A 24263-nucleotide genomic window follows, 5' to 3' on the forward strand; every position below is an offset into this window, starting at 1 on the left:
AAACAATAAAAACATTCTAAACACTTCGAGGGAAAAAAACCCCCAAACTACTCCCCTGCCCCAACACACATACATTTTGGAAGTCAGCCATCTTTCAGGTGCCACTACCACTTGGGAAACAGCCATACACTACAAGGGCCAAGCCCTGTCCCAGGTCAGTCTGTCTGTTGCCGCTGGACATGCGCCCAACAGGGTTGTATTTCTGTGTGCCCCACTCCCACCCGCCCGCCCGCTCTCCTCCTCAGGAGGCCACTTCACATTTGCAACCCTCAAGCTTCACTTCAATTTGGCAACATTTCCTTTAATTATTTCATCATCTTTTCTATTTCTTCATTTTGGTGAATACTGGCTATCGGATCTCCTGAACGGGTTCTCTAACCTTCCTTTTCCATCTCTTTTTGTCTTCTGGCTCTAGATTCTGGCAAATGGTAAGTAACCAATAAATACTTGCTCAATGAATGAACTAGGAATTAGGATGATAAGCTGAAAATATGGCGCTCAGAGCTATCCAATTATATTAAAAATGCTTCAAAAGGTAACCAGAGATATTCTAAGCAGGAGCTAGGCAATCCTTGGGATGGATTTTGTTAAGATCAGGAATCCCTAAGACTATAATTCCAATACTAGAAAAGCAGTTTTCATCATGGTGGGTTATTAGCAGCATATTTCAACATACAGGAATACACATGTTTAAGAGCAGGTCAAAATCAGATGCAAAAAGATCACTACGTCAACATCTTGGCAGCCACTCTTCACCTAGGACTTCCTCCTCAAGGCACCAGGCAAGAGCTGTATGGCCAACTGCTCACTGACCTCATCAACGATGACACAGCTGAAGGGGACGCCTCCCTGCCCACGGAAAGCAGCCTCGAGCAGCAGGCCACCACTCGTGCTCAGCGTGCAGCAAATGATGTGCGACTCTAAGATGATGATGCTCTGTGTCTTCTGTGGGCGTCCTTGAACCTAAGAGAATAAAAGTTCATCAATGTTCACTTGTATCTAAAAACTTCTTGACTATAGGCCTCTTTGTACTATAACACACCTGCCACTTATGTGGCAGAATAATGTTCAGTAAGTGTCAGGTGGGAACCTGCAATCTAGAAAAGAGCAGCACTCAAGGTACTCAGAAGCCATCAGAGAGAACACACTGCAGGGGAGTCTAATTTTGGAACATGATTTCAGCACGTTAAGAAAAATTTATTCAGGGTTTAATTTGGTCAAAGTAGACTTACAATTATTACAGCCTGATGTATGTGGGAAGGTATCAGAATATGCAAAGACTAAATAATTCTACTGAACTGTGAAGCAATTATCTCAGTAAAACCAGGAACAAAACTAAGCCTGAACATACCCTTTTCTGTTAGTTTTAAGCATGTAAGCTTATTCTTTCTTTTATAAGAGCCAGTACCAACAAAAACACCTGTGAAACTGATGAGCATTCTACTTCCACAGCAGTAACCGCCACTGTGGTCCAGGTCTATCTAATGGAATAAACTGAGATGGAGACTGAGTCTCATCAGAGATTCAGTTAGCCTATTTCTGCTCCTGAAAAGCTAAAGCTGAGCATACGACAGACTCAAGCCTGGACTCCGAGGCAGGTCTGTGAGAGGTGGCAGCGCTTGTGGCCTTCCACCCAGTGCTCACATGGTAACTGCCACATCCCTCTCCTTACAGCCAGCATCACGGTAAAACCGCAAGTGCAATTAATTTAATGACCCACAGAACAATCTGATCAGTGGCAAAAACCATAACACCGGTAAACAAAGACTTCCTCCTGACATATGAGAAGATTAATTTTGGGCTGAGTTTAAACTTTAATAGCTTTCCACATAATTTTTAATTGAAATAAACTGCTAGTGGAAATATGCATTAAATTCAACTATATTCATTTAGCCACACAGAAGTCAATAGTATATTCAAGAGAAAAATCTCAGCTCAAAAATACAAATGCCATTACCGGTTTGTAGTACCCTCTCTCCCTTAACCCCAGTTCATTTCATTAGGGCTCTATGCTGGCTCATTCTAGCTTTGACTCATCTAAATGTGAGTTGATATTTTTATGTCCAAAGAATACTGGGGAAAAGGTTACACATGCTATAAAAGGATTTTTGTGATCAAAAATAAGTAAAAAGAGCTTATGCTTTCAGCTAAAAACTGAAGGGAAAAAGGCACTTTTCATGTGCCACATTCCAGCCACTGCTGGTCTACCTGAATTCAGACACGTAATGTTCCTTCTTCTTTATTTTTAATAAAGGAAAACCCTACAAATTTAGTTTCATTAATTATTCATATGACAATTACCATAAATTTCTGGGTGGGAGAGCAGAACACTGAGAGTTTCAGAGAAAGCTATAGATGTGCGTGCAGTGACACCACTTTCTCTAGTTTCGTAAATGCTTCAAATCTTTCATTATAAAAACATTTTACTGATTTATATACATTTTTGACCACACATGCAGCTTGAGGGATCTGAGTTCCCTGAAAAAGGGATTGGACTCACATCCTCTGCAATGGATGTGCAGAGTCCTAACCACTGGAACGCCAGGAATTCTCAAACTTTAAATGTTAACTGAGAAAAGACCATAGGCTGTCTGAACTACTTCATAATTTAAAAAAAGAAATGCCAGGAAAATGCTATGGATGAACTACTTACCTCTTTAATTTTAGAAGCAAGCTCCTGCCTTTCTTTTGAAACTCTGGCAATTTTTCCATCTAATTCTTGCCTCTGGAAAAAATTAGACTGCTATCATTAAACTAAGCATTTTAAAATGCTTTCCAATGAACTGCCTCACATTTCAAAAAGGAGAGCCAGTACTTTTACCAATGAAAAGCTGATTCACCCAGTGTGTTTCCTCTACCAGTCTCTCTATACTACTGTGTATCAGAGTTCAGCTAAGCTACTCCAGGGCACTGCTGCCCTGACATCCATTGTGTTTGGCCAGGTGCCTGCCGTGACTTCAAACTGACACTAGCCCCTCACTCTTGCAAATGTCTTATATAGCACGCAGAGAGTCACCAGCAAATGTTCGCTCTTGTGATCAATGGTTTCCCTTGCCTTCCAGAATCTATATGCCTTATGTGTGACCCTGAGATAAGACACTCCAAGAAACTTACCAAAATCCTGCTCTTTCCAAATTGCCCAATTCAGCCGTAGTCTGGATATGTCAAAATACTGCAACCATGGACCCTGATAAAGATATGTGGCCCAGGACCTGCCTGTCTGCACTCTGCATGGACCGCCTACATGGCCCCTCAAGGTATGCTGTGTACCTCCTCCAGGACCTGTGAGTAATACATCTATTTCAACTTCTCCCATAGTCCGTTTTGAAACCTCAGCTCATTATCCAGCAACCCAACAACTAGCACTCCACGTTCCATTTAGTAGGTGTTAATTAGCCGGACATCCTGGAATGTGAAGTCCAAGTGGGCCTTAGAAGGCATCACTATGAACAAAGCTAGTGGAGGTGATGGAATTCCAGTGGAGCTATTTCAAATTCTGAAAGACGATGATATGAAAGTGCTGCACTCAATATGCCAGCAAATTTGGAAAACTCAGCAGTGGCCACAGGACTGGAAAAGGTCAGTTTTCATTCCAATCCCAAAGAAAGGCAATGCCAAAGAATGCTCCAACTACCGCACAATTGCACTCATCTCACATACTAGTAAAATAATGCTCAAAATTCTCCAAGCCAGGCTTCAGCAATACGTGAACTGTGAACTTCCTGATGTTCAAGCTGGTTTTAGAGAAGGCGGAGGAACCAGAGATCAAATTGCCAACATCCACTGGATCATGGAAAAAGCAAGAGAGTTCCAGAAAAACATCTATTTCTGCTTTATTGACTATGCCAAAGCCTTTGACTATGTGGATCACAATAAAGTGTGGAAAATTCTTCAAGAGATGGGAATACCAGACCTGACCTGACCACCTGACCTGCCTCTTGAGAAACCTATACGCAGGTCGGGAAGCAACATGTAGAACTGGACATGGAACAACAGATTGGTTCCAAATAGGAAAAGGAGTATGTCAAGGCTGTATATTGTCACCCTGCTTATTTAACTTCTATGCAGAGTACATCATGAGAAACACTGGGCTGGAAGAAGCCCAAGCTGGAATCAAGATTGCCGGGGAAATATCAATAACCTAGATATGCAGATGACACCACCCTTATGGCAGAGAGTGAAGAGGAACTAAAGAGCCTCTTGATGAAAGTGAAAGAAGAGAGTGAAAAAGTTGGCTTAAAGCTCAACATTCAGAAAACAAAGATCATGGCATCCGGTCCCATCACTTCATGGGAAACAGATGGGGAAACAGTGGAAACAGTGTCAGACTTTCTTTTTGGGGGCTCTAAAATCACTGCAGATGGTGATTGCAGCCATGAAATTAAAAGATGCTTGCTCCTTGGAAGGAAAGTTATGACCAACCTAGATAGCATATTCAAAAGCAGAGACATTACTTTGCCAACAAAGGTCCATCTAGTCAAGGCTATGGTTTTTCCAGTGGTCCTGTATGGATGTGAAAGTTGGACTGTGAAGAAAGCTGAGCACCGAAGAATTGATGCTTTTGAACTGTGGTGTTGGAGCAGACTCTTGAGAGTCCCTTGGACTGCAGGGAGATCCAACCAGTCCATTCTAAAGGAGGTTAGTCCTGGGTGTTCTTTGGAAGGACTGATGCTAAAGCTGAAACTCCAATACTTCGGCTACCTCATGCGAAGAGTTGACTCGTTGGAAAAGACTGATGCTGGGAGGGATTGGGGAGAGGAGGAGAAGGGGACGACAGAGGAGATGGTTGGATGGCATCACCAACTCGATGGACACGAATTTGAGTGAACTCCGGGAGTTGGTGATGGACAGGAAGGCCTGGCGTGCTGCAATTCATGGAGTCACAAAGAGTCGGACACGACTGCGCCAACTGAACAGAATTAGATAAATTGATTCTTTTTTTTTTGACCACACAGTGAAGCACATGGTATCTTAGTTCCTTAGCCAGGGATTGAACCTGTACCCCCTGCAGTGGAAAGCTCAGATTCTTAACCACTGGACTGCCAGGAAAGTCTGATAAATTCTCAAATACTGTATTTAAGATGTAGATCTGTCCAAGGTATTGTCGGTTGGCTCTTTCTGTCTGTCTAGCAGGCCAATCCTTGGCACATCATTTACATGTTACCAACTGCTGCTGTCTTTAGGCTACAACAGCAGAGTTGAGTGGCTAAAAGAGACTTCACATAGGTCTGTAAACTTAGGTCTAAAATATTTACTATCTGGTCCTTTAAAAAAGAAGTTTAACTCCTAATGTAAAGATACCATTTTTGTATACATCTTTTACACAAATTATGTACTATTTCACAACAAAAGAACAGCATCAAATACTCAACTAGTTTATCTCTAAGCTGTTATAAACACTGATCCAGAAATGTCTAGATACCTGCGATTCCCTTCCACCTCGGCATAAAGCACGCTGGCGGGAAAGTTCATCAAGTTGACGATCGAGAAATTCCTTTCTTTTGTGCATCTCCTGAACATGAGACGGTAAGTCTTTTTCTTTAAAGAAAATAAAAAGACAAAGAATTGCTCATTCTAACAAATATACACATATTCACACACAATGAGAAGGAAAATTAGCTTTCGAAACCAGACTATTTCTAGGGTCTTCAAATTACCTTTAATGCCCAAGCCAACTATACAACAAGAAAAAAATAAATTAGTATATACCTTTATTCCATACTTACTCATTCTGTGGTTAACTTGACTGTCCAAACTGAATCTTAGGACCTCATTATTAATAGACTTTTCTGGACCTAGACGTACTAAGTTTATATCTCCACAGTTTCCTGTTGATGAAAGTCACACAGAGATTAGTACGAACACTGTCAATCTCTGTACGTAACAACTGTTTTTTAGCAAAATATTAACAATCAGAGAAGGGAGCTAACATGAACTATTAATCAACCAGACATCTGGAACTGTGCTAAAGGCTCCACATACATCCTTTTAGATAAAGCTTCATAAAAACCCCTAAAAGGCAAGGACTTATTTCCACCTAATAAAAAAGCTAATGGGGCTGCACAAATAGTACATAGCAGAGATGAGATTCTACTACACTAATGTTCCTCAAACTATGTTCTATTCAACAATCCATGATAAAATTCGTTTGGAAAACGGCTGAGTTAAAAATAAAACAGATTTCTTAACCACAGGATATTTCGAAGATGAAGATGTTTATCTTTTAATACATGTCTGAATTCCCCAAATGAAATCTTATGGGACCACCAATTCCTTTTCTGTAGAATACTCAGAACCAAGGTTCTGCTCCACATCACAATGCCACCTCAGGATCTAAGGGACAGAATGTGCTGGAAATTCTGGTAATTTCAAAAACTGTCAGCATCACTTAAACTGGTTTACTAACCACATTTTTAATTCTAGGTTAGCACACTCAGGTATTATTTAGTCTAAAAATCTCCCACCGCTTCACTGAACTAAATAACATCAACCAAGCAGTGCTTATTAGCACCTATCCCAACCTGTCAGGTACTTGTTTGCTGTCTCCTTCCACTGAATCCCAAGCCCCATAGAATCAGGTTTTGTTTTGGTCACTGCCTACAACAGCAGCTGGCACAGAGTAAGTACAATAAACCTGCTGAATGAATAAATTAACAATTTATTATACAGTTGTCTACATGTATCTGTATTCCTAGTTCAGCTCCTTTTTCTAAATTTGAAGCCATCTTCTCCAGCCAACATTTACTTGAAAGTTTCAAAACTGCTAAGTTGTATATCTGCCAGAAGGGTGATGAGATTCATACCCAGCTCTAAGCACCTCAAAATGCTCCAGAAATTAAAACAGAATCCTTTAAAATGCAGGGTGAGCTCAGAAGGATGTAAAAGAAATTCCTAGGGGTGAAAAACAGAGAAAGGTGAAAACCAGATATGAAAGCCCCTGAGCTGCTGTGGCTTCCCTGGAGGGAGAAGGATAAAGAGCCGGTCACTGTCCAGGTGCTGAGGTGTTGGTTTTTTTAATTCACATACAACAAAACACAAGCATTTAAAAATCAGCAAAACTCACTTAAATACAGAAAACTTGAATAAATCAACAATTAAAGACATTCAGCAGACAGAAACTTATCCATCTGTCAAAAAACAGACCAAAAAGAAAAAAGAGAACAAAACAACAAACACCAAAACAATACTAAAAACAGATAAACTTTCAAGGAACAGATAATCTCTTACACAAAACATTGCAAATAAATGTCTGTATAAAATTCAGCACCCATTCATAAAAAAGCTAACGAAAAAGGGACTTCTTTAACCCAATAAATGGTATATACCAAATCCCACAAACATATGTATCACATGCAGTGAAAAACAAAAAAATCAAAGTACTGAAAAATAAGGGAAAAAAGCTCTTTTTACTGACAGAGATGTCACTGTATAACAAAAAAAGTTAAAAATCCAACCTAGACCTGGCTTTTGTCCCACCTTCATCCAGCCTTGTCGTGTTGTCAATGGACACCTGAAAAAGTGCTTATTACCCCTCCTCAGGAAAACGAAAGTGAAAACAGTACCCCGCCCACTGTCTGGGAACTGTTCTCAGTGTGGGATCTGACACCACCACTTCCTAGAAGAATCTGACACTATCTAGAAGATGCACAAATCCTTCAACCCAGCCTTTTCCCTTCTCGGTGTATACACGCTAGGCCAGCGCTTTTCTGAGGTACACTTCACACTGTACTGAAAGCAGTACACTCATCCTTCACCAACAACACAGGTGTCACAGATTACTACTTACCCCCTCACTGCCTATGCTCTAATCCTTGCTGCTTCCTTCTGTTCTGTTCTAGCTTATGTAAAAGTATGCTGGTTCTGATCTCCCTAAACTGATTTCACAATCCACTGACTGGTCACAAGCCACACTGTGAGAGAAGCACCGTCCTGGAGGGCCATATGAACCAAATTCGGGAGATGTGAACAAGCCAGAACTGGCTCACTTTTTGTTATTCAAAGTTTCCCACACTAGACACTGAAAACAAAACAAATTAAAAGCCCACATAAATATCATACCCATAGGATTCTTCTTGTCTTTACACTTTTCTTTGAATTCAAGGATAATTTTTTTCATAAGTTCATCAACAGCTGCATTGGAAGGTGCACATACGAGGACACGGTTTTGCTTGATTTTGGCATTGGAGTTTTCATCTGAATGCCCCCTCCTTTGGTTCTGCAATTTGCATCAAACAAAATATCCTGATGAGTTCTATTACACAATGTTACAGTCCTTTCATACTTTCACATATATTCAAAAGTTCTTATAATAAAAGTAAAAAACACCTGCCACCTTCAGTTCAGTTCAGTCACTCATTCGTGTCCGACTGTGACCCCATGAATCACAGCAGGCCAGGCCTCCCTGTCCATCACCAACTCCCGGAGTTCACTAAAACTCATGTCCATCAAGCTGATGATGTCATCCAGCCATCTCATCCTCTGTCGTCCCCTTCTCCTCCTCCCCTCAATCCCTCCCAGCATCAATCTTTTCCAACGAGTCAACTCTTCGCATGAGGTAGCCGAAGTATTGGAGTTTCAGCTTTAGCATCAGTCCTTCCAAAGAACACCCAGGACTGATCTCCTTTAGGATGGACTGGTTGGATCTCCCTGCAGTCCAAGGGACTCTCAAGAGTCTGCTCCAACACCACAGTTCAAAAGCATCAATTCTTCGGTGCTCAGCTTTCTTCACAGTCCAACTTTCACATCCATACAGGACCACTGGAAAAACCATAGCCTTGACTAGATGGACCTTTGTTGGCAAAGTAATGTCTCTGCTTTTGAATATGCTATCTAGGTTGGTCATAACTTTCCTTCCAAGGAGTAAGCATCTTTTAATTTCATGGCTGCAGTCACCATCTGCAGTGATTTTAGAGCCCCCAAAAAGAAAGTCTGACACTGTTTCCACTGTTTCCCCATCTGTTTCCCATGAAGTGATGGGACCGGATGCCATGATCTTTGTTTTCTGAATGTTGAGCTTTAAGCCAACTTTTTCACTCTCTTCTTTCACTTTCATCAAGAGGCTCTTTAGTTCCTCTTCACTCTCTGCCATAAGGGTGGTGTCATCTGCATATCTAGGTTATTGATATTTCCCCCGGCAATCCTGATTCCAGCTTGGGCTTCTTCCAGCCCAGCGTTTCTCATGATGTACTCTGCATAGAAGTTAAATAAGCAGGGTGACAATATACAGCCTTGACATACTCCTTTTCCTATTTGGAACCAATCTGTTGTTCCATGTCCAGTTTTACATGTTGCTTCCCAACCTGCATAGGCAGGTCAGGTGGTCAGGTCAGGTCTGGTATTCCCATCTCTTGAAGAATTTTCCACACTTTATTGTGATCCACATAGTCAAAGGCTTTGGCATAGTCAATAAAGCAGAAATAGATGTTTTTCTGGAACTCTCTTGCTTTTTCCATGATCCAGTGGATGTTGGCAATTTGATCTCTGGTTCCTCTGCCTTCTCTAAAACCAGCTTGAACATCAGGAAGTTCACGGTTCACGTATTGCTGAAGCCTGGCTTGGAGAATTTTGAGCATTATTTTACTAGTATGTGAGATGAGTGCAATTGTGCGGTAGTTGGAGCATTCTTTGGCATTGCCTTTCTTTGGGATTGGAATGAAAACTGACCTTTTCCAGTCCTGTGGCCACTGCTGAGTTTTCCAAATTTGCTGGCATATTGAGTGCAGCACTTTCATATCATCGTCTTTCAGGATTTGAAATAGCTCCACTGGAATTCCATCACCTCCACTAGCTTTGTTCATAGTGATGCTTTCTAAGGCTCACTTCGACTTCACATTCCAGGATGTCTGGCTCTAGGTGAATGATCATACCATCGTGATTATCTGGGTCGTGAAGATCCTTTTTGTACAGTTCTTCTGTGTATTCTTGCCACCTCTTCTTAATATCTTCTGCTTCTGTTAGGGCCATACCATTTCTGTCCTTTATCAAGCCCATCTTTGCGTGAAATGTTCCCTTGGTATCTCTAATTTTCCTCAAGAGATCTCTAATGTTTCCCATTCTGTTGTTTTCCTCTATTTCTTTGCATTGATTGCTGAGGAAGGCTTTCTTATCTCTTCTTGCTATTCTTTGGAACTCTGCATTCAGATGCTTATCTTTCCTTTTCTCTTTTGCTTTTCACTTCTCTTCTTTTCACAGCTATTTGTAGGGCCTCCCCAAACAGCCATTTTGCTTTTTTGCATTTCTTTTCAATTGGGATGGTCTTGAACCCTGTCTCCTGTACAATGTCATGAACCTCTGTCCATAGTTCATCAGGCAACTCTATCAGATCTAGTCCCTTAGATCCGTTTCTCACTTCCACTGTATAATCATACTACTGCTGCTGCTAAGTCACTTCAGTCGTGTCCGACTCTGTGTGACCCCATAGACGGCAGCCCACCAGGATCCCCCGTCCCTGGGATTCTCCAGGCAAGACACTAGAATGGGTTGCCATTTCCTTCTCCAATGCATGAAAGTGAAAAGTGAAAGGGAAGTCGCTCAGTCATGTCCGACTCTTCGCGACCCCATGGACCACAGCCTACCAGGCTCCTCTGTCCATGGGATTTTCCAGGCAAGAGTACTGGAGTGGGGTGCCATCGCCTTCTCTGGTATAATCATAAGGGATTTGATTTAGGTCATACCTGAATGGTCTAGTGATTTTCCCTACTTTCTTCAATTTAAGTCTGAATTTGGCATAAGGAGTTCATGATCTGAGCCACAGTCAGCTCCTGGTCTTGTTTTTGCTGACTCTATAGAGCTTCTCCATCTTTGGCTGCAAAGAATATAATCAATCTGATTTTGGTGCTGACCACCTGGTGATGTCCATGTGTAGAGTCTTCTCTTGTGTTGTTGGTAGAGGATGTTTGCTAAGACCAGTGCATTCTCTAGGCAAAATTCTATTAGCCTTTGCCTGCTTCATTCCGTATTCCAAGACCAAATTTGCCTGTTACCCCAGGTGTTCCTTGACTTCCTACTTTAGCATTCCAGTCCCCTATAATGAAAAGGACATCTTTTTGGAGGTGTTAGTTCTAAAAGGTCTTGTAGGTCTTCATAGAACCATTCAACTTTAGCTTCTTCAGCACTACTGGTTGGAGCATAGACTTGGATTACTGTGATATTGAATGGTTTGCCTTGGAAACCAACAGAGATCACGCTGTCATTTTTGAGACTGCATCAAAGTACTACATTTCAGACTCTTGTTGACCATGATGGCTACTCCATTTCTTCTAAGGGATTCCTGCCCACAGTAGTAGATATAATGGTCACCTGAGTTAAATTCACCCATTCCAGTCCAGTTTAGTTCACTGGTTCCTAGAATGTCAACGTTCACTCTTGCATCTTACACTGATACTAAAATTACTGTTTACAGCTCCACTCCAATACAAAATAAAAAGTTAAAAAAAAAATTACTCTAGCATAAAATTGTATCGTTAACTTTTCTGAGCCTTACCTTATTATCCACTGATTTTATTCAATACCCAATCCAACCAAAATGCAGCCCAGGGATAGATACATCCAGGATGGTCTCCTGGTATCAGCTATGACCACTAACAAAGCCAGACGACCATTCTAGCCCTCAGGAGTGATTGCACACAAGATAATATTTTCTGCCTTTTTATTTCTTATAGCCTTCTCCATCTCTGCTACCCCTTTATCTGGTACGGTTCCACACAGTATCAAAAGATACACAAAAGTGAAGGGGGAAAAGGCACTTTAGCACCTATTCACACATCAGTTAAATCTAGTGACATGAAATGATATATTCAATTAAGAACGCTGCTGCCCTCACAAACACTTTACCTCGGTCAGCAGGCGGTACAGGATGCCAACAATGGTTTTTGATTTTCCTGTTCCAGGTGGTCCATGAATCAGACAGATCTTGGCAACTGACGGGGAGTGTTTCACCATGGCATATGCAGTTTCTATCGCTTTCTTCTGGTCGTCATTGAAATCTTTTAAGTAGGCAACCTATATGAAAGACATTAGTGAGAATGACTTTTTCTTCCTGTGGTGGCCCAGGAAAGCAAGACAGTGGAAAAATCTGTGTGACCTGCTCCTGTCCTTCATCAAACAGAAGCTTTATGATCAGGCAAGACTCCAAAATGACCTTTAATCTAAGCACATTTACTACTGGAAAGAGTCACTTATAAGTGTCTACAGGCTTCAGTCCATCTATAAATAAAACAATATTTTTATTTGTGATTCTTATAAAGATCACAAACTAGTTTTGTACTCTTTTTATTTATTCTGATTCTTCCCATTTTCTGATCTTCCTGGTGGCTCAGACGGTAAAGCGTCTGCCTGCAATGTAGGAGACTCAGGTTCAATTCCTGAGTCAGGAAGATCCCCTGGAGAAGGAAATGGCAATCCACTCCAGCACTCTTGCCTGGAAAGTCCCATGGACAGAGGAGCCTGACAGGCTACAGTCCATGGGGTCGCAAAGAGTTGGACATGACTGAGCAACTTCCCTTTCGCTTTCTTCCCATTTTAGTCGATTCTCTCCCTTGACAGCAAAACCATTCCAAGACTTTCTTTCCTAACACAAGTGACGAGAGTGGGAAGAGCACGGATCTTGGCTCAGCTCCGCGTCTACACCTCAGTTCACTCTCAAGCTGTGTCTTCCAAACTTACCTCTCTGGACTTCAGCCTCCACCGATTTTTATATAAATCCCTTTACAGGATCCCTTAGAAGGTGAGAATTGACAGAAAACACACATGGAAGCCTGAACACAAGGAAGGGGTTCAAATCACATTTCTTTCCCTTCACCTGTCTCTGTGTTAACTTCCTGGAACTTATACACAATTTTATAATGAGAAATATCCGTTCACACAATACAATAACTTCGTCTTCAAACTGGCAACAGTACCAAAAGCTCCACTGGTCATTCAAATGCAAAATTCATTCCATTAAACCTATTCCTACTTACTTCTGCATTTTAACCACCTAAAAAGTTAAGTAGGATGTTCACCTAACATTTTAATGTTGTTCTTCAAGCGTGTTTTCAATTCCTTATTGCACTCTACCTTCTTCCTGAGGTAAGCTAACTAACACAAAGACATACTTTACAGCACTAAAGAAGACTAGGCACTAAACATGGCACTGGGCATACACTGTGACTAGTAAGTCTCTGCTGTGGACAAAAGGAACATGATGCTTTAACGTCGTGACGTGAAATGTTCTGACTTTCCCTGTATCAAATGGTCATCACTCACAATTCTCTCAGACGTTGTAGTTAGTAAATCTTTTGTACAGAAGTCCATGGGGTTTGGATTCAGAATGGCTCTGGCCAGTTGGTTCCGACCACTCAGCAAAGACATGGCTTTCAACTTCCTTTGTGTAGTCACCAGAGAGCTGATTACAAAGCATTTCACGAGTTCATTTAAATTGACTGGTAAATTATCTTGAGTCTGGATGGAAACCGAACACTCAGATTTCCCATTATGCACTGTTACCAAGACAGAGAAAAAGCAATCTCGGTTACCAGTGAATGCAAGGTGTCCAGTTAAAAAGGTTATTCAGAACAAAGTGTTTTATAACATGTTTTCTCCACATCATTCAAATAATTTACTCAGTGAAGGTAAATTACTATTTATCTACTGAATGGCTCCTACAAACCAGGCAACATTCCTATTCTCGGGAGGCTTATTTTTTAGGAGGAGGAGGCAGATAATCAAATAAACATGCCAGGTGATGGTAAGTAGTATGAAGAATGCAGAGGAGGGGGATGAGGAAGTGAAGAGGGATGTAAGGGAGTGTTATGCAGACAAGAGAGTCAGGGAAGACCTTCCTGGTAAGATGACATTTGGGCATGGTCTTAATACAATGAAGCCATGTTGGTAACTGGAAAACTATGTTACAGGCAGAGAATCAGCAACCGCAAAGGCAGCAGGGTGCCCGGATTATTGAGGAACAGAGAAAAGGCTGGTGTGCCGGGAGGAAGCGAGCTTAAAGCCTGAGAAAGCACTGGTGGCTACTCTTCACAGGGCTCTGCAGTAATGACTCTGAGTCAGGTCAAGGGCTACAGGACAGCTCTGTGTAGGGAAGGGAACTGCCCTAATGCCCACATTAAAAGAATCACTTACAGTGAATGAAGAATGCACTACAATGGGAAAAGCAAAAAGACCACTTAATCCAGGTGAATCCAGGTGAAAGTGAATGGTCCTGTGGGCCAGAATGTAGTGGGAGAGGTGGGGCCAGGATGGAGGATACACTGCAAAGGATGGGCCAGTTAACAGGACTTCCTGATGAAATGGTTGGAGCCTGTGAGGGAGAGAAAGACTCAAGCCTGACTCTGAGGTTTGGGGCTGAGTAACTGGGAGAATGGACGTACTGCATGCTATGATGGGAAAAGCTGAAGCAACAGCACATCAGGCAGTAAATCAAGCGTTTCCTTTTGGAGCAGATTTTAAATGTCTACTAATTTCCAAATAGAGATGGCAGAGTATTAGATACATGAAGAGCTCAGGGAAGGAGGCCACCTTTGAAACAGAACTCTGGCAAATGTAGCCACCTGTCGGAGTCAAAAGCACAGACAAAGCGCCGTGTCCCCATAGCTCCTCTTCTACACGCATCCTACAGGAAAAGCTGAGCTGCGCTCACAGGAGAGTAAACACAGCACAGCAGTTACAACGCGGCACACGGCTGAACTCCAACAGCTTTGCTGCTGTTTATAAGATGTAATGCAAAAAGGGGAAGGAATAATGAAATCATATTCTCTTCACATAAGAGAGACTAAAAAAAGCAGCAATGTCAAAAGGGCAGCTTGGCATATATAGAGAATGTGGACTTCGCAGTCAAATAAAATCAGGTTTTAATTCTGAACCTACCATTTAATACTGAGGGTGACCTTGGATAAGTTATTCCACATCCCGACCTCTAAATACCGCAATAAGCAGGGAATAACTAGTTCTGCTTTGCAGGGCTCTGGGAACAGACAGTCAACGTGCACAGGAAGGACAGGGCACACCGTGTGGCGCCCAGCTGGCACTCCTTACATTCAAGCTACATTATTTCTGTTATGCTCCCTTAGGGAGAGAAGCCCCCTCAACACAATGGAGGAGAGTGACAGAAACAGTAAAGCCCTCAAGGTGCCTTACAGTTAGTTATATCTTTGGTCTGCTCATTAATCATTAGCCAGAAAACCAAAGCTGGAATGTGATTTAACAAACAGATGGCTTGCAAATTGTCTGTTTTATAACAAACACTGATAGATGAAGGAATTTACTTGAAGGAGAAGACATTACAAAAGAAAGCTTTTAATCTGAAGTCTAAAGCAAGAAATACTGGGCCTTTTCCAGCTGAGTCTAGAAAATCTAAAAGAGGTCTCAGAAAGGTAAATCATCAACCTCACAAACACAAGTCTGTTAAATGTACACCAGCTAAATGTACAGCAAATACATGGCTGGTAAAGCCTAATCTAGAAGGAAATGAGAAGACGAGTTTCTGACAGACGTCTCTACAGAGTCTCACGAGGTACTCACTGACTGAAGTACGGCGGAATTTATGAACATAGCCACAGTAATATTCACAGGCATCCTCCAGGTGACTCCACTCTAAATCTTTCTTCTCCTCATTGAGTCTTTCAGGAACCAAAAACACCAAATCATTTTCCCTTGGATGAAGCTGTTTAGCTAGTTCACCTTCCTCAAGATAAACTGTAAAACAGTAAGAAGTCAGCATTTATTCTAACAGAAGAAATTTACATAAGATTAACTAAAGGGATATTAAACCCTTGTACTAAGAGTTCAAGCAAGTAGACAGCGCTGGTAGACTTTGAAAGCCAGTGGGCGTTTTCAAATATTGATCACAGAGTATTATAAAGTTTTTCCTAAAAATTTACTGCTACAACACCAAAATAGATGAAGTCATAATATTCAAAAGGAGTTAATAAATTTCCTTTCCTTGAAACTTACCTTAGTTTTTAATCAAAAAATTCTCACTTTTGTGTTCTACTTTCAAAATCCCCAGTGAAAACCTGGAAACAAATCCAAGTACATAGAAGCACTTTGAGCCTACTGGCGGCATTTCAAACAAGGGGAAAGGACAGCAGTAAAATGAAGGGGGCTGGGAGACCAGCAAGCTCTGGTTAAAAAGTTTAGTCCCGACTTTGCCAATTCTCAACAAACTTCAACATTCTTTTTCCTCTAAAACTTACACAGGAATGCAAAGGGACAAGAATAGCCAATGTACTCATAAGGCAAAACAAGCTAAGAGGATTTGTTTACTAACACTTTTTCTAAAGCTTAACTAATCAACCAACATGACATGGGCAGTGAGGTAGGCAAATGATCCAATAGAGAAAGGCGTCCAGAAAATATCAGTGCATTAAATAGCCACTAGATTTATGGCAAGCATGGCACTACAGACCATGAAGAAAGGATAGTCTTTTCAATTAACAGTAGTGGGATAATTACATCTCCATTAGGGGAAAAAAATGAAACATGGCCCCTACATCTTACTCATGCACAAAATCAATTCCAGGTTGACAAAACAGTGAAGCCTCTAGAAAAGGGATTGGTAAACTTTCTGTAAAGAGACAGATTTTTCTTTGCAGGTCACATATGGAATCTGCTGCATATTCATCATCACCATCTTTTTTTCAAAACCTTTAAAAAATTATTATAAAAACCTTACTCTAGGGCAATATAAAAACAGGATATAGGGTAGATGTGCAAGCTGTTGTTTGCTGGCTCCAGTTCTAGATGTTAATATATTTATGACCTGCAGCAGGGAAAGGTTTCTTCAATGAGTCATAGAGCATTCCATTAAAAAATACACAAATGTATCTGTTATGTTAAAAATAAATTCTAAACAAGAATTTTAAAGACATCTCTACGAGAGTCATAATGCAAGCCAAAGTGGGAAAATGGTTTATATCCAAACTATACAAAGAACTTGCTACAAATCAGTTCGAAAAAGACAACAGAAAACGAACAAGTCTTTTGGCTTCCCCAAAGAGGTTACTTAAGCATCTACCAAATATATGAAAAGGGGCTCAAGTTCATTATAGCAGAATAAAACCACAAATGGCCATCAGTATGCACACTGTAACAGGTTAAATTAATAGCACAATCGATACAAATGTGTCACTATAAACATGGAACAATGTGACTTCCATACACTGGTGGGGGTGCATAATTTCTGTATAAACGGGCTTGGCATTATCTACTTCAGTTGAACTCATACAACTCATCTCAGGAGACAAGAATACAAAAATGCCTTCACATGACACCAGAGACACATGACTGACCACAGTGGCATTATCCATAACATGCTGAGCATGAAGAGTTACTAACATAGTAGGCCTGAGGCTTCTGTCCTTAGAAAGCTTACACGTTGCCCCTTCATTGGCATCTGAGAACTTGCATTTCCAGACAGTTCTCATTCACTGATGACAATGGTGCACGGCATCTAACCTGTTGGCCAAATTCGTTCTCTGTGGTTTATGTCAGACACCCACTTTGCTTCAGGAAAGTGATGAATCTGGAATGGGCAGAGGGTGCTGCAGGCACTGAGCCCCTCAGGTTCCCTGGTAGGTAACATGCCACATATACCATCACACCTCACTACTGGGACAATTACGTGCCTGTTGTGTGACTCCACTGGGAAAGGACTCTTGAAGGTTGCTCCTGGTCTGCTTTAGACTTCACCCATGTGCTTAGTCCCCTTTGCTAATTTTGTTTTGTATCCTTTCACAGTAAGAAGTCACAGCCATGCTGTGAATATAATTCCTGTGAGTTGTCCTAGTGAATCTCTGAACCTGGGGTTGGGCTTGTGAACTCCTGATACACAGACCAAAACTGATAGAAAAAATGCCCATTGATGGAAACTCCCTGGTGGTCCAGTGGTTAGGACAAGCCACATGACTTGACCGAAAAATAAAATAACAATCTCCATCAACGGTAAAACTGTGATGTTGTTATACACTGAAATACCACCACAGCAATGAAAACAAATACTAAAGATACAAACAAAATTGATGAATTACACACGTTAAATGAAAGAAGTCAGAAATAAGAGAAAAGACTATGATTCTATCATACAATCAAGATAAATGGCAGATAAGTCAGTTACTTAAATATTAAAAAGAAATATAAAATTACTACAAGAAAATATGAAACTATTTAATTTCTAAAACCAAAATTTGAACAGTAAAGTTTATGAACATAAGCAGATAAAATCTGCCTAACCAAACGTGAAAATGAACGTAAATAATGAAACTAAAAACAAAGTTACAACAAATACACACAAATAAGAAGAAAACAAACTTCCTAACAGAAAAATGACAAATGGTATGCAGAGACAATTATGTGACCGTTTCCGACTCCCCAGAATTTAAAGGACCACTTAAGACTTGGGGACAAAATGTATAATCTCAAATGAGATACAGTTCCCATGTAAAACTGGGAAAAAGTTTAAACTAGCAAATGAGGAGAGATACATTCTTATGTTCTTATGTTAGACGTGATAATGGAATTCTTTTTGGTAGACAGAGGCAATATGAATCAAGTTTTTTTTTTTTAAATTTTACTTTATTTTACTTTACAATACTGTATTGGTTTTGCCATACATCAACATGAATCCGCCACGGGCGTACACGTGTTCCCAATCCTGAACCCCCCTCCCACCTCCCTCCCCATACCATCTCTCCAGGTCATCCCAGTGCACCAGCCCCAAGCATCCTGTAATCTGCATCGAACCTAGACTGGCGATTAAAAATGCATACACTATGATCCAGGCAAAAGGATTTATTCAGTGTAATAGTGAAAAACCATAAACAATATACATATCTAACTAGAAACTGGTTAAACAGAACTATAGAACATGCTAACAATAATTACAAATACTGAAAAGACATTTACAACAGATTAAGTGAAAATAAGTCAAATGTAAGCTTTGTGAAGGCAGAATTTTATGTTCTCATCCCAGCTACATATCTGGCATCTAGAATCACACACTATCAGGCAATACACAGTCAATAAATATTTGCTGAGGTAAGTAAATTAAAAAAGTCACAAAATAGGTAAAATAACCCTACCCCCTCACCACCTCCCCACACTTTACACACAGATGAGGAGCAAGTCTAGCAGTAATATATGCACTACTAATTATCCTCATTAAGTAAGACTTTAAACATAGTCTACATAAGATTCAAATTAGGAAACCTATATCCCAGAAAATACAAACAATTATCCTGTTCCCTCAAAAGAAATCTCTCCAATTATTACATGACACAGTGCAAGTTACTTAAGAAAGAACTTACCCACAAACTCCCAGTATTTTTTATAATCACCAGGAAATTTTCGTAAATGCAACTGATGGAATTTCTCTTTGTTTGGAGAGCTGATCCATTCCTGTGCCACCTTAGCAAAGCAAAATAAGCAAATTAAGAAAGCAAAAACATCTGAAAATTTTTCCAACGTAAGCAACAATAAAATCCAGAACCTAGAAATCCCAGGTGACAGAAATAGTAAAAATTAACTTGGGACTTCTGGTTTCCAGCTTGGCATGTATGGAACTTAAAAATCACCAGTCCATCCTAAGTATACAGGGATAAAAAGGTGGATACAGACAATCAAGACTTATCAGAGCAGAAACCCTTAAGCAGAAACCTCCATGCCAGAAAACCTGAACTGGATTTGGCAAACTGTTGGAGGCTCAGTATAAACGACCCTAAACGCTTAAAAACCCTAGGGCAACCCAGTCATAAGGGACATCTCACACTCTACTGAGTTTCACATCTAGGAGTTCTAATAGGCCCCCACAGTAAATGTAGGAGAAAATTCCCTGTGTCCTTTGGTGGGGGAGGGGGAGTGGATATAGAAGTGTTGAGGGTTAGGAATTTTAGAACCATTTTAAAATACAGAGTATTCTGACCTTTTAAAAAATTTTTTTCACTGGAGGATAATTGCTTTATAATGTTGTGATTTCTGCTGTATAACCACCTGAATCATCTATTAAATATATATCCCCTCCTTCTTCAGCCTCCCTCCCACCTCCATTCTAACCTTCTTAACACGGCTTTGATCTATACAAAAACTATTTTACCAGAGCCAAACTTGCTGGATGACAATGGGTGAGATGCCTGGATGGCATCACCAACCTGATGGACATCAGTCTGAGCATGCTACAGGAGTTGATGATGGCCAGGGGAGCCTGGTGTGCTGCAGTCCATGGGGGTCAAAGTCAGAGACAACTAAGCAACTGAACTGAACTGAACTTTGCTAGGCTTTTATCAGAGCCTAACCTACTTAGGGGAAGAAAACCTACTCCAGATCATTCTAGTCATCCTGTCTCACCTGAGGAGGCAGGGAGAAACCAAGATGCATGAGTGTGAAAGCCAGAGGCAAAGGCTCACTAAAAGACTGACATCTGGGCTTCCCTGGTGGCTTAGCAGTGAAAAAAAATTCCCGCTGCCAATGCAGGAGACATGGGTTAGATCCCTGATCCAGGAAGATTCTACATGACAGGGAGCAACTAAGCGCTTGCACCACAACTACTGAACCTGTGCTCTAGAGCCCAGGAACTGCAACACCCCCTACAACTCGTGCTCTGAGTAAGAGAAGCCCCTGCACCACAACCAGAGAGCAGCCCCCACTCGCCACAGCTAGAGAAAAGCCCGAGCAGCAACGAAGACTCAGCACAGCCAAAAAACAAAGAAGACTGACAGCTTACCACAGGACTGTGGCGTGCTCTCCCTTCCCCCACACCTCAGTACTCTTTAATAAATGTCTGTTTACTGTTCTTTTTACTTAGTAGATCAAATCCACCTTACAACAAAAAATAACTGCATTCTCAAATGCAAAAACACACTTTAAGAGACTGAACAAGCATCAAAACTAGTCAGATATAGCAGGAATATGGGAATTGTCAGACCAACAATTTTTCAAAAATTAAAACCTATTAATTTATATACTAACTTTAAAGGAAAAAGTACCCTATGAACTAATAGGTGGATAAAGTAATGAATGAGATGTCAATTTTGAAAAAGATCCCAAAGGAAAGGCTAGAGATTAAAAACACTAACAGAAATGAAGGATGCCTCTACTGGGCTCATTAGAACGATGGGCACTGCTGAGGAGAGAATCTCTGGGATTTAGGATGCAGCAACAGAAACTACCAAAGCTGAGAAACAAACAAAAAGAAAATGAGGAAAAAAGCCACATCCCAGAATATCCAAGGACGGTGCCACAACGCCAAAAGGCGCAGCATACACATAATGGGGATATGAGAAGGAGCTGGGGTGGGGAAGAAGCAGTACCTGAGATAATGACGACTCAGTTTTCCAAAATTAATATCAGACCCCAAATCACAGATCCAGGAAGCCCAGAGACCAAGCAGAATAAACGCCAGAAACTACACCTTTAGGAATCATACTGTATCATATTCATACTTTAGGAATGTGAAATACTAAAGATAGGAAAAAATCTTGAGCCAGTGAGGAAAAAACCACCCTATCTATAGCAGAGAAGATTAAGAACTACATCCAACTTCTCTTCAGAAAAATGCAAGCGAGTGAAACATTTAAGATGGCTGAGAGAAAAAAACCTACCAACCTAGAATTCTGAATCCGGCAAAATCATCCTTTACGAGTGGGGGGAAACAAGGATCTTCTCACACAGAATCTGAGGGTATTTGTCACCACTGCACCTAACTTGCAAGAAAAGTTACAAGATCTTCAAAGAGAAGGAAAATTAAATAGGTCAGAACTCAAATCTACATAAACAAAGGAAGACCATCAGAGAATGAATCTGTGAAGGCAAAATTAAAACCTTTCTTATGTTTAATTCATGTAACAGATAACAGCTTATTCAAAATAATAGCAACAACATATTAAGCTATGGATGCTTATGTATGTGCGTGTGTGTTTGTTAACGTAGGCCTATGTGTATGTGAAACAAATGACAGCAATGATACATTGGATGACAAGGAAAAATCAGGAATATTTTGTTATTGTAAGGTAGACACACTATCCATGAAGTGTTATCTGAACACAGACTTGGTTGTAAATATATACTACAAGCTCTAAGGCAATCACTAAAAAAAAATTTTGTTGATATTCTAAGGATAGACAATAAAATTATATAAAATGCTCAATTAAAACCACAAGAGCAGGGACAATAAAAACAGGAATAAACAACAAGGGTAACAAATAAAAAATAGTAGCATGTACAGTTAACATGCTGAAGCTAAAGCTCCAATACTCTGGCCACCTGATGTGAAGAGCTGACTCACCAGGAAAGACACTGATGCTGGGAAAGCCTGGGGGCAAGAGGAGAAGGGGGTGACAAGAAGATGAGATGGTTGGATGGCATCACTGATTCAATGGACATGAATCTGAGCAATCTCTGAGAGAGAGTGAGGGACAGGGAAGCCTGGCATACTATTATGGGGTTGCAACGAGTTGGACGTGACTGCATGACTGAGCGACTGAACAACAACAAATCCTTTCATCATCAACAGTTCTATTAACAGCTCTTTTTATGTGAACCTCTGGCAGACAACATTACTGGCCTCTCCATGGATCACAGCCTTGTTGTGGTAAAGGAGCTTATGTAACTAAATGAAGCCATTAGACATGCTGTGCAGGGCCACCCAAGAGAGACAGATCTGAGTCAAGAGTTCTGACAAACCATGGTCCACTGGAGAAGGAAATGGCAACACACTACAGTATTCTTGCCTGGAGAACCCCATGGACAGTTCAGTTGCTCAGTCGTGTTGACTCTGTGACCTCATGCACCAAAGCACGCCAGGCCTCCCTGGTCCATTACCAGCTCCCGGAATTTACCCAAACTCATGTCCATTGAGTCGGTGATGCCATCTAACCATCTCATCCTCTGCCATCCCCTTCTCCTCCTGCCTTCAATCTTTCCCAATGTCAAGGTCTTTTCAAATAAGTCAGCTCTTCCCATCAGGTGGCCAAAATATTGGAATTTCAGCGTCAGCATCCGTCCTTCCAATGAACACCCAGGACTGATTTCCATGTGAAAAGACAAAAAAATATGATAAATGAAGATGAGCTCCAATGTGCTACTGGGGAAGAGCAAAGGGCAATTACTAATAGCTCCAGAAAGAAAGAAGAGGCTAGGTCAAAGTGGAAGCAACGCTCAGCTGTGGATGTGTCTAGTGGTGAAAGTCAAGTCTGATGCTGTAAAGAGCAATACTGCATAGGAACCTGGAATGTTAAGGCCATGAATCAAGGTAAACTGGACGTGGTCACGCATGAGATGGCAAGAGTGAACATCAATATCTTAGGAATCAGTGAACTAAAATGAATGGGAGAACTTAATTCAGATGACCATTTTATCTACTACTGTGGTCAAGAATCCCTAAGAAGAAATGGAATAGCCCTCACAGTCAACAAAAGAGTCTGAAATGCAATACTTGGGTGCAATCTCAAAAATGACAAAATGATCTCAGTGCAGCTCCAAGGCAAACCATTCAACATCATAGTAATTCAAGTCTATGGCCCAATCACTGACATCAAAGAAGCTGACCAGTTCTATGAAGACCTTGAACACCTTCTAGAAATAACAAGAATGAAAGATGTCCTTTTCATTACAGGGGATTGGAATGCAAAAGTAGGAAGTTCAGAGATACCCAGAATAACAGGCAAGTTTGGCCTTGGAGTACAAAATGAAGCAGGGCAAGGATAACACAGTTTTGTCAAGAGAACATACTGGTCACAGCAAACACCCTTTTCCAACAACACAAGAGACGACTCTACACATGGATGTAGACATTTCACGAGATGGTCAATATGAAATCAGACTGATTATGTTCTTTGTAGCCAAAGATGGAGAAGCTCTATACAGTCAGTAAAAACAAGACCTGGAGCTGACTGTGGCTCAGATCATGAGCTTCTTACTGCAAAATTCAAGCTTAAATTGAAGAAAGTAGGAAACCACTAGGCCATTTAGGTATGACCTAAATCAAATCCCTTATCATTACACAGTGGTGACAATGAATAGACTCAAGGGATTAGAGCTGGTAGATTGAATGCCTGAAAAACTATGGACAAAGGTTCGTAACACTGTACAGGAGGCAATGACCAAAACCATCCAAAGAAAGAGAAATGCAAGAGTGCAAGATGGTTGTCTGAGAATGCTTTACAAGTAGCTGAGAAAAGAAGAGAAGCAAAAGGCAAGGGAGAAAGGGAAATACATACTCGACTGAATTCAGAGTTCCAGAGAATCACAAGGAGAGATAAGACCTTCTTAAATGAACAATG

At 40.9% G+C, this 24263-nt stretch overlaps 1 protein-coding gene across 3 annotated transcripts in view; it reads right to left on the bottom strand.

The window, feature by feature from the left end:
* Positions 1-24263, bottom strand: part of SETX (senataxin) — an 84940-nt gene that overhangs the window by 17548 nt on the left and 43129 nt on the right. For all 3 annotated transcript variants that reach the window (XM_018056034.1, XM_018056035.1, XM_018056036.1), the window contains exons 11-19: positions 19296-19395; positions 15514-15687; positions 13246-13478; positions 11833-12000; positions 8059-8215; positions 5727-5828; positions 5423-5538; positions 2654-2725; positions 814-963 (exon numbers count right to left, since the gene is read on the bottom strand). In XM_018056034.1, coding sequence (XP_017911523.1) covers positions 814-963; positions 2654-2725; positions 5423-5538; positions 5727-5828; positions 8059-8215; positions 11833-12000; positions 13246-13478; positions 15514-15687; positions 19296-19395 — 1272 coding nt within the window. The remainder of the gene's footprint in view (positions 1-813; positions 964-2653; positions 2726-5422; positions 5539-5726; positions 5829-8058; positions 8216-11832; positions 12001-13245; positions 13479-15513; positions 15688-19295; positions 19396-24263) is intronic.

Source organism: Capra hircus, chromosome 11 (genome assembly GCF_001704415.2).
Source record: "Capra hircus breed San Clemente chromosome 11, ASM170441v1, whole genome shotgun sequence".
Lineage (NCBI taxonomy): Eukaryota > Metazoa > Chordata > Mammalia > Artiodactyla > Bovidae > Capra > Capra hircus.